Raw genomic sequence first — 12,331 nt, forward strand, 5'->3', positions numbered from 1 at the left:
TAATTTCATAATCATTTACCATTTTTTTTGTCTGGACATTTTGAAAAAAAATCTATTTAACAAGGTCAACTATATTCAAACCAGATATATACCGGTCTATTTTAGACAATAAGGCAAGCCTAATAAATATTCCATGTTTAATTTTCTCAAAATATACAAATCATTTTCATGCTTAGCCTGCTATTCTTTCTATTTTTCTATTTTTGAATAAGAGAATAAATAATGGGGGAAAATCTTAAAATCTTAAAGAGTACCAAGTACTTTTAAAATGTATAAAGTTTTGACACCTAATGGCTCAACCTAATAGAGTAAACCAACATACCAAACATGAGCTTATTTTCGCCATGAATATCTCCCACTGGCCATGAGATAACGGTAGCACTCAACAGTAGTAGCCAGAGAATTCTGACCAATGAAAATCCAAGAATGGCTCTGTATGGACTTATTCTGAAAACAAAAAGATGCATTAAAGATTTACACCAAATCGAGAAAATATCATATTAAATCAAGAAGCTTTGATGTTACATTACGGTTTGGCCTCGTAAGTTGTTCTTATCATTTCAATTTGAGAATTATAAACTTTTTATCTTTAATGCCAAATATTTTTCTCATATGTGCTTATCTTGACCACTGAAATGTCTTTTTATTGTAATTTTAATTCACACCAAATAAAAAAGAGAAGTTCAATGCATATGAAACCTAGAAAATATTATTTCATTTCCCAATACATGTGCATATATTTGTACATTAGCAGTTCATTTTTAACGATTTTTCATCACTCCATTTTTCCCTTAATAATTGTAGGATAAAATTAGAATTTAAAAAGCAATTAAGCTCACAATTGTTTCTGTTACTGACAAAATACTTGATCTTTATCAAACCATTCCACAACCATAATTAATTAACTATACTAACTTAAACCACGAGACCAGCCAACCACCAAGTAACGAGCCAAATATAGACGTGGCCTGTCCTACTATGCCTGTCCAGAACTCTACAGTTGAAGCTGAATTTCCATGATCCACCAGGAATAATGGTACCATTGACAATGACCCCTGCTCTCCTGGAAAAATAATGAATAACATCTTGAACTGAAACTTGAAACATTTATGTACATTAAGTTTAGAAATTAAATTTTATTAAATTAATGGACACAACTACATATATAATTAATAACATTGGCAAAACATCTTGGGTTGAAACTCAAAATGAATGACATAAATTTCAGAAAATAACCTTTATAATTTATTGACACAACTACATATTTAATTAAATAACATTGTCATAACATTTTGGACTGAAATTTAAAAGAATGTATTTACATAAATCTCAGAAAATTACTTTTATAATTAATTGACACAACTTCATATATACATGTAACAGTGATTATAGTAAGTTATAAATCAGAAACTATAAGTATTAGAGTAAACACCATTTTGGTGATTCAATGAATGACAAAAACTCACATTTAACAGATACATGTAATTTTTCAAACATTTCAATAACCAAATGGAATTCTCTACATCTATACATCTGGGAGTAGGATTGTTATTAGTCCCAGTATACAAGTTGTGTCCTCTAAGCCTTTTTCAAACCAATTTATCTTGTGAAAAATCTTACTCTTTAAGTTTTTACAGAATGACCCTAAAACAGCTTATTACAAGAGCACAACAGTGAACTCCTTTTACTAATAAATGTCATAAAATATTTTTGAAGACAAACTTACCCAATTTGTAAATCAAAACATATCCAAGAGTCCACTTCGTTTCTTTTGAGCTGAACACAGCTTTAAAGTGTTCAAGTAACCAATGTCTCTCATTTCTTGGCTTTGAAGATCCTTTTTCTTGCTTCGATGTAGGAATATTTTCTTCTTCGTTTTCTTCATTTTTGCCTGGCGTTATTTCCATCTCAAGTTGACTAAATTTAACCGAGGGTACTACTTTTGATACAAACACAAAGGCACAAAAGTAAAATATTCCTACATTTAAGAAAATAGTTTCCCAACGCAGTTTAAATGTCCCTGTCAGCCAAATTAATAATCCACCACTAAAAACTGCACCAATTTTATACCACACAACCTGAGCAATATTCCCTGCGGCAAGTTCTGAAGTCGCTAAAATTTGTACAGCTAATCCATCGACAGCGATGTCTTGAGTCGCGGTTAGAAAATTAAACAGAAATAACACCAGCGCTAATCCATACAAATGATCAGGTGTAGAAAATATTCCAAATAAACATGTCGTAAATAGTCCAAACATACTGTACGATAACCATTTCTTCTTTGTTCCGTATTTGTCAACAAATGGCGCCCATAGCGCTTTCAACATCCATGGAATTAAAAGCAGTTTAAAGAATGAAATGTTTGATAATGACATCCCATGAGTTCTTAAGTAAAGCGGTAAAAATCTTGACTGTAAACCATAAGGCAATCCTTGCAAAAAGTACAAGAATGCAAAATATGATATATTTCTTGAAATCATTTTTAATTATCCCTTAAAAATGTCTCAGTCTTTTGTTCAGAACAACTACCTTCAAATCATCATTTTAAAACTTTAAAACACTGTGTGACGGTTAAAATGATGGATCTTTTAGGTCATAAATAACACATCATGTACATCATGTATACAAAGAAAATGTCACTCTAATCTACTGTTCATTTTTATTTACAGTTGTTCCCCTTTACAAAAAAAGGTTACACACAACTAAATGTACTGCCAATGAGTTTCAGCTATCTTTGCCATTTTAAACTATAAATATTGCACATGAAAAGAACTTGATAACATTAAAACAAGTCAACAATGGAAATGAACAAGGCCACTGCCAGCTGGCTTATGGTTGAATGTTATTTAACTTTGTTATGTTCACTTTTCCATGACAAGAATAAAACTGCCCTTTTCCTGGTTTAGATGAGCCTGTATCATAAATAACTTAAGGTGCAATCTGGCACAGTATTCAAAGACAATACAGTACATATAAAGTATTGTATTTTGGATACAAACGTCAGTGGAAATGAAAAAAATCTTAGTGAAACACTTTTTTGTACATACTGGTATCTGTATGTCTTGTGTAATTGATATGTGATAGCTATCGAGTCTCACAGTTTCGCCATGAATCTCAAGATTTGGGCAATGACATCACAGTGTAACGCTGACTATATAATTTCTCACGCATTTCAATAAAAAAAAAATTGAAAATAAATATTATGGTTTTATAAATAAATTGGTAAAAACATTGGTTTGTGTAATAGTTGTGTCTGACAGAACCAGTGTAAGTATAAATTATACTAACATATGTATAATTATCACTACCTGATGTCAATGTTAACATCATGGCATTGTCTGCTAGTGCTAGTAGCAAATTTAATGATTTTTTTTGTATAATGATGGACTGAAACTGTTGTAGAAAACACCCCAGAGCACAACGCAGACAATTTATCTAGGAATCAAATATATTTTTGGGGGGCAGGCCCCCAAAACCCCCTAGAATTTTTTCTCACTCTTAGGTTCATTTGAGACTTGACAGCCCCGATATGATGGCATTGTAAACAATTGCATAGTTGGAAATGTTCATGTCAACTGTCTGTAATTTGTTTGTTTATGCTACAGGTACTTAAATAATGGAAAACATTGTTCTTATAGATCGTAAATGGTAAATGCCAGCTTTGTTAATTGGACAGATAATTGATGATGGTTTTTCTATCTTAAAAAGGTACTGTGAAATCATTAATGATCATGGGGCATTAATGTTCAAGGTTTTCGTGGGTTGGGTGATCTACGAATTCAAGATCCCACGAAATAATATTATAGACCATTTATTCACTTTTTCAATTGCCATGTCATGTCCATACTCTAGTTACAGAGGCCGCAGTATACATCGTAAATATCCGTCTCACTGTATATCTTATGATCATTGTTTTGTTAATATAATAATATATTATATCTGTCTTATACAAATAAGAAAAACAAATCATTTTAATGTGTATTTATGAACCAAATGACAGAAGCACGTGCCTAAACATGTGCTGTTCATATAAATCTCCAGGTTCACAAGATGTGAGTGATGAGTATCTTTTCTCGATTTTTTTCTTTAATAAAATAATTAATTGATTAAATTAGAGGTTACTAAGCACCCAACGTGACAATGTACAAAACAACGCGTTTAATATACTTATTAAACAAAAATACGTGAATAAATATTGAAATGAGATGATATTCAAAATTGATTTAATTTGTAAACATCAACTATCTTTAGGGATTGTTTACTCGAATAAGCAGACCTTCTCTGTGTTTTCACAGTTTGCAATATTCTTAATTGGCATTTAATGGCTTCGCCTATCTATATTTAGGATCAGGGTACATCTTCTTTTATGACCTTAATTTCCAATTAAATCGATAACTGACATGGATATATGCACTTATTGGCATGTCGTACTACTTTAGTGTGTGTCATAAACAGAGTGACATAGAATACTTAAATCACGGGCCAGCGCGTGGAGATAATGCAGTCGATCTAGGATGATCGCAAACCACAAATTCAAGTACCCACGAAATTGCAATTTTTCGGCAAACCACGAAATTTCATGCCAACGAATATAAATGATTTCACAGTATGTGAAAAGTATTAAATTACATCAAAACATCTCCAATCTCACCTTAGGTTTATCTTCACCGTCCCCACCCCCATCATCATCATCGTCCACGGGGATGTTAATGTCAGGCTCCTTCAATAGACCGTGTAGTATCTTAGTCTTGTTGGCATCTCTCGCGGCCTCCCCAAGTAGACCACCACTAGTCATATCAATCTGATGTTTGGTTCGCGGTACGCCATCAAATACTACAAATGTATATAATTAATACATTTTGCGAAAAGAACTAATTGTGTCAGTACCCAATGGAATACTACAAGAAAGAGGTAAATTTCAGCAAACATTTTCAAAGAATTGAAAAAAAATTGCAACTTTCAAAAGGTGAACATTGTACAAGTTTATAGCGTGAAGTCGATATACGTCATACAGGTCTGGGTAGTTTCATGCAAGGTGACAGAAATGAGTCCAACAGATAATGATTGATTGGAGAGTCAGTGAGCATACCAGTTCATGTAAATACAGGATATCGCAAGCACTTTTTATGTGAAGCTTTAACTTGCATGGGTAACTACAGAAATAGAATTATCAGTAGTTTTACGCAACCTCTTTTTATTGAGATCAACCACAAAACACTTACCATCAATAAACATGTGCTCTTGTATGATGTTGAGGAGAACATTCATGTGTTTCTCTTGAAGGAAACGTTTCAAATGGGTGTAAGAGTCTCGAGACATCTTTAACACAAACTTGCTCGATCTGTAAGACGAGTTACAACCACATTATGATCATAAAGAAATGTTTAAGATTGGTGTATATATAAGGTTCCTCACATTTTCAACTCAAATATGCTTGATCTTTAGGACAAATTTTAATCACACTAAAAAAGACAATTATTGAATTTAACACAAACACTGCAATGATAAAATGCTTTCTTGGCTTGCTCAAATTAAGGATTTATATAGACTTTTTACAAATCTTTATGCCAAACACCAGTGTAAGAATTCGGCCTTGTTCATTTAAAAGTCCAATTCCAATGAGAGACTGTCATCAAATGTACATGTATAGAGACTTTTTCTATGGTGGCAGATAAATGTGAATGTTTTCAATTTTACAGATACACTAAGTTATGTTTTGACTTGTCTGTATTTTTTTTATCATTCGTTTCACATTGTATAATTAAATCAGTGCCAAATTAAAGAATTTTAGAAGGAGGACTATTTTTGGTAAAAAAATTGGAGGAAATCCTGAATTGAAAAAAAGAGAAATCGGATCAAAATGTCTATTAAAATGAAAAGACAGTCCTTACATGTATATAATTGGATATGACAAAATTACTATTCATAGTCCCAGCCGGTGTTGACCTTTCCAATCAAACACTGATTATAACCAACCACCAAAACACACTAGCCGCTGCCAATGTTCACCTTTCCAATACATTTGCAACAATAGCCAATCATTAGGAAAATCACAATTAGATGCCAGTACAAGTTTCTACATACAAAAAAGACTTTTTGATTTCAATGTTTTGAAAACAAGCAACCCAGCAAATCAAAGCCATTATTTTAATATTACTACGCATAATGCTTACTTAAAGTTTTCCATAATCTGACTGCCCTTCATATGTTCAGGTTTGGTAACTGTGGAGAGCTTGTTCAGATCCTCAGCATAGTAGGGCTCCTGGTCCAAGGAGTACTTCAGGAAAAACTTCTTTGCTGAAAATAGAACGATTTACAGCTTTAAAAATAGTTTTTTGACCTTTGAATGTAAAGAGAAATTGACAAATTCTGCACAAATTGATTACATATTTACATTAACGTTGCTTTAAGTTGTTCACTCATAGCAAAAAAAACTAGAGCTGTCACATACGTCAATAAGTTCCTTCGCTATCACGTCTTTTAAGGGTTATTTTGTTTTGTTTTTAAGGAATATTTTTGTAAAGTTAATGTTAATGGAACTCATCTATTGAAATCTCATAACTATGGTTACATTAAATGTTTAATAAAAGGAATTAAAAGTATTACGTCACAGCGCGTGACTCATCTGGCTTGGGGGGATGCTAAATGGAGTTTTTCAGCACGGCTGAATTTACCGGAAATGCCTTTCCGGTGTTCTAGAATCACAGTTATTGATCAAGATCCAGCTGTCAGTACAGAAAACGAATGCTTGTGCTTTTGAGAACACTGGATATTATAAGCGTAATTTGACACTGTATTGCAAACATTTATTCAGATTAATGTATATAAAGTAATAGTAAAGGTAACTGTGGCCTAAATTTGTGCTATCCATCATATGAATATATGTGCATAATATGCCTAATTAAAGCATTTTGTGTAAATAATATAATCTTATCGTTTTAATAGTTGCAATTGTTTTCATATATAATTTTTTTTTCTTAAGAAATTGGCGTTTCTAAATTTGCTAGTACACTCAAAAAATATATATAATAGTGCTTAGTAAGCTTAGCTGCCAGTTGAAATATTTCACTGGTTTCTTATTTGATAGGAAATAAGGTTCATACTGTAATGGCCCAGAATATTTAAGAGTATTAAAAATGAGTATGAAACAGTCTTGGATAATGTTTGATGGATAAAAACCCAATGCCATCACAGTGCTTTATTAAATAGAAATGTATAAAAACAGACTTGATCACTTATTTGTATATGCTATATAGAGGCTAATTTAGCATATATATTTTTAGCTCTGTTGAATGTTGATGTATCTTAAAAATTTACTCAATTACTCATTATGATGAAACCCCCTGAGCGCCATATTTTTGGAAATGTAAGTAAACACTACATCTAAAAAACCTTTTCTTGAAGAATGACCAAGACTGCGCAGCACCAAGACTGGTCAGCACCAAGACTGGTCAGCTGAGGGTAACTTATATATATACTAAAATAACGTGACCTTGACTTTTGGACCTGTATAGCCCAAAATCAATAGGGGTCATCTATTGGTCACACCTAACCTCCAAGTCAAAGTGTTGCCTAAAGCATGGTCGGGTTATCACTCCTATAAACGTTGATCTTCCAGCGGACCTACTGACCGATCTACCGACCGACACGCAATCAATACGGTGCTAAGCAATATACAAATGGGCAGACATTAAGTCTGATTTTTAAAAAAAACAAAACTTTTCGTTGGCCTTAGAATAAGTTTAAATAAAGCACACACATATAAATGCATAACATACTCAATGTAGTATTCGGATTTACCAAATTTTTGTTTAACATCATAATCATTCAACCATGTGTCCTATAAGTAAAGAGAAAATCCTTAAGCCTACAAGCAAATACATGATTTTGAATACAATCATTCAACAATTGTGTTTAATAGCATTCATGCAGCTGGAATACACGACATAATCTTTGTCAAATGCCTCCCCAAACCCAATACAACACAGCTTTTGGAAGAGTTGGCGAGCCCCCTTTACAAAACAATATGGAACACCATTCTGTTATGTCGACCTTACTTCTGATGTATCCACAGACTTAATATATGTACCAAATAATACCGATCAGCCCGTAACATAAAGTGCCTGTATTAGAAAGGGCTTTGAGTAAATCTCATCGCTGCTATTCAGTGGTAATTTTGTTTTGTTCAGTTGTATTTTTGAGTTAACACATAAAACAGAACGGCAGACAACTTCGGTAAAAATAAATAAATAAGTAATTGGGTTTCTTTTTCATATAATTATAGCGTATGTGTCAGTAATTGACACCTTAAGAACTGTCTCCATCATAGCGAAGACAATTCAGGCTACTACAACCAAAAAATATCAGTATCCTTGTCATGAATCAACCACTTTACAACAAGATGAACAGTCAACTTCTCTTTCGTTTCTGCACAATATTTGCAAAAGGATAAGTTAAGGTTGCTAAGTCGATAATTTTCAATTTCACAGCTATTTTTTTCATCCGTATCCTCCTCAGATCCGGAATTCCGGTCGTCTGAGTTATGTTGCGGGTGAAAGCGACATGCCTGTAGGTGTAATACATCTTTAAACAGATATGCGTTCTCTGCGCATGCACGCCAATCCATCGCGAAATCTTAACGCAAGCTCGCTGACCTATCGTTTAAACATGTACCAATACGTAAACCTGTCATAAATATTTGTCAATGTTTTTTTTTTATAAGAGCGTCTCCACAATTTATCAAGGTTCGATGATAAATCGAAAATTGGCGCTGAAACACACTTTATATAAAGCATTATTAGTGCGATATTTTTACATTTTTGAGCAAATCATAAGGCATATTTGGATTACTTCTCCCACAATTAATACATAAATACGTTTCATACTAGCGCCGTCAATAACTTGCAATGGTAACTGCAGGAAAGAGCTGCACTTTATTTAAGGTTGCAATTCAAAAGCGAACAGGTGTTACTGCACATTCACAATTACTTACTTTGAATGGTACCAATTTCCAGCGACACGTTGCATGCAACACTATAACAAAATCTCCACACATGTCACTAACATCTACATGATTCTATGAGACCCTGGCGGAATGTGAAATACATGTAGTTTTATCGTTATCACAAGTGTACTGAATGAGCCATTTGAATCACTGATAATGACTTGCACGATCAGTCATAGGAAAAGAAGTGGGGCAACTTAGGTTGTTCAGTTTTCCCTAGAATTTTGCCCCTAGTCATTTTATCCTTGGTTCTGCCCCTGGGGCAAGGGAAACAATTCATATCGCTAACCGCGTCGTTTTGAAGGGAATAATTATTCCTCTCTGACCAGCAAGATACACTCTTTGAACTGGTGATTTCCTGCCTATTACTCCAAGTCGGGGTCCAAATTATCTGGTCAAGCTGTTCACGTTACAAGTGATTTTCTAGATTGACCCGCTCGCCTAGTAGCAAAGTTAAGCTGAATAATTTATACGTAGTAGTCGTGTTTGTTATAAAGAAGGAGCTCTCTTTGTAAGACATGACACACATTTTTGTTTTGACATGACACACATTTTGTAACTACGAATTCCTAAAGGGTGGTGTGTGTTTATGTTAACTTTATTATGATATAATGTCTTTGATAAAAAGAGTGTTTTTAGCACTCTTACGAACTAATGAAATTTATTTATTAAAGGAAGGGAGTGGACTTTTTAATTAAATATTAAAGAAGCACTCTTACTCCCAAATAAGATTGATGTTTGTTATAGTATTTTGATTTTGAATAAGAGTGTCACGTTAAATGGCACAACCTTTTCTGAATATTCTTTTAGTTCACACGTGATAATCGTTTTAAAAACTTTGACATTTTTAGTCTTATGGTTATAGTCGTCTTCTGATATCTCGCCAACGACAGACATGAACGGATCAGCTAATATATCAATCGAAGTCATTCTTTCAATACCACTGAACACGTTTTCCAACTTTAAGTCAGACCTATGTTCCTTGATATGTATGGTTCGAAAATGCTGAAGCACATCTAACGCTGGAGTAGGTTCTCTATTTTGGTGAAATTCCTTTTCGAAGCGATTCCAAAGTTTTTCAAATTCTTTTTCGTATTCCTCCCGTTCCAAAATTTATTATCTTTTTATTTATTTTTCTGTAAATGTACATAAGGTAAGTCTATTTTAAAGATGAAAATGACCAATAATACGACCAATGCACAACATACGTCATGAACGATACATGTTTACAACAAATTCAATTTTTCCCAGTAATCGAGTACCCGAGTACTCGATCGAAAGATTGTCCGAGTACTCGAGTACCACTTTTTCTATTTGTTGCCATCCCTAATATATATATAGATTGCGTTGAAGGTAAGGATTTGAAGGTAAAATAAATGGCTACGCCAATGGTTTAACATTTTTAAAGGTCAAATATAATTTACATTCACGAGAAACATATTGAAGATGTGCAAGTTCCTCAATTGAATAAAAACCTTATTTTCTTTATTGTGTATCATTTTCAGTCGTGATATGAACTGAGTAAGCATTTTTTCTGTGTTTACATTCATATATATGGTATATATGCATGTAGTGTTTGCCTTTAATTTGCATTACATAATAGCATTTCTTGAGATACTCCCTGTATTAGTATTTATAGTATTAGTAGTTATTTAAGAATTATTATTTCACATCAGTAAGGTGAAACACAGTGCATACATGCAAATAAACTAAAACAAGAACTTTAGTTTAAGTTTAAAATGGCAAATTTAAATAATCTGTTAATTATGTTAAATGCAATGGTTTTTTTTCTAAATAAGAAATTTACTACTTAGAATTTATAAACTCAAGAAATGTTCGCAGGATACGATCGTTGAATGTAAGTATTTGCCATAGCAGGAAGTGTTAGAAAACCAAAATATTTGCATCTTATCTGGGGTGGGAGGAAAGAGGTTCCCAATATGTTAAAAATTTACTTGGAAGTTATTTTTAAAGTTTTTTTTATTTATTTATTTATTTATTTTTATCTTATTTAGAATTGTAATTTATTATGATTTTAAATGCTATTTATGTTTTTGTCTTTTGTTATTTTATTGAAATACTGATAGATCATACAGTATCCATGTTCATTTCTTAAAGGGAGTAATATTATTATCAATGTTCTTAAATTTACATATAACTATTAAAGTGGCATCGCACAATTTTTTTTTGGACAATTTAAGACTAATATTATCATTTTGTATTTTTTATGTATGATTTAGTGATATGTATTGGCAAATCAGTATTATTTTCTTTACTTACGTTCGTTTTAGTTTTTTGTATGTGATTGATCCTATATACACATGTAAATATATATGTGTATGTGCATAATGTTTTTTGAAAATTAAATTGAGTTAATTACCAGCATTGTCTTTAATTTTACTACTGGTAGTATCTTGGCAGAAATTCCAACTGTTATGATCCTTTGGCGATGTTTTTTTCCAATAAATCCATTGGATAAGGCAACACAATATAATCATCTTTTGGTAAACTGTTTTTTGTATTGGTAAATTGCTTTGGTATGTATTTTATGTGTTTAAAGTCTGGTTGCAATTTTACGGAAAAGTATTTTGTGCCACAATGTTCCAGAGTAACCATTAAACAATGTATTGTACATTTTTGATGATTATTTGTTAAATGATAAAATTATTGAAAAACGTTAATTAAAATCCTTTCCTGGCTACGAAAAGGCGAATATATTTCTTAAAATATAAGCAATCACAACAAAGCCAAAACATATTGTTTGACCCGAAAGTATCAAACATTTTTCACCTAAAACCATTCCTTTATCACTGTTCCTCTTTTAAGTAAAATGCAAATACCATTTGAGCATAACTCAGATATAATTTTTGAAATAGAATGCTAAGAGAGTGATACAAAATTAGGGGAAGCAATAACAGAGTACTCCAGGAAAAAATGTTACCAAGTGCTATTATTATAATACTTATACAGAGTTTTGTTTTTGTAACACTGCATTCCTGCTCATCTCGATCTATCTGTGTATGACGTTTGAAGTCCGCAAATCAAAGACACATGGAGTGATGTCTTGAACGGAAAATATGTATACAAATAATGCAGTAATCGAAGACGATAGGGATGTTCTTCTTGTGCGCTGCAATTATTTACAATGACCTCTGTCAAGATTTCAAGTGTCATTGGAATTTAAATAGTAGTAATTTAGTTATTCTCCGGACAAGGATGTGTGTAAGCACCCATAATGATACATATATACAGGGTAAAAATAAAAGGCAGAATTAAAAAAATTACCCATTGCACTATATCTCGTTGCTATATATCTGTTTTCCAAGT

General features: G+C 32.4%; 1 protein-coding gene across 1 annotated transcript in view; it reads right to left on the minus strand.

Annotated features, from left to right (window-relative positions):
* The window catches only part of LOC128239766 (transcription initiation factor TFIID subunit 5-like), a 35,017-nt gene that overhangs the window by 12,363 nt on the left and 10,323 nt on the right, over positions 1-12,331 (minus strand). The window contains exons 2-4 of the mRNA XM_052956186.1: positions 6,174-6,297; positions 5,223-5,341; positions 4,652-4,833 (exon numbers count right to left, since the gene is read on the minus strand). Coding sequence (XP_052812146.1) covers positions 4,652-4,833; positions 5,223-5,341; positions 6,174-6,205 — 333 coding nt within the window. The 5' untranslated portion in view covers positions 6,206-6,297. The remainder of the gene's footprint in view (positions 1-4,651; positions 4,834-5,222; positions 5,342-6,173; positions 6,298-12,331) is intronic.

This window comes from Mya arenaria, chromosome 7 (assembly GCF_026914265.1).
Source record: "Mya arenaria isolate MELC-2E11 chromosome 7, ASM2691426v1".
NCBI lineage: Eukaryota > Metazoa > Mollusca > Bivalvia > Myida > Myidae > Mya > Mya arenaria.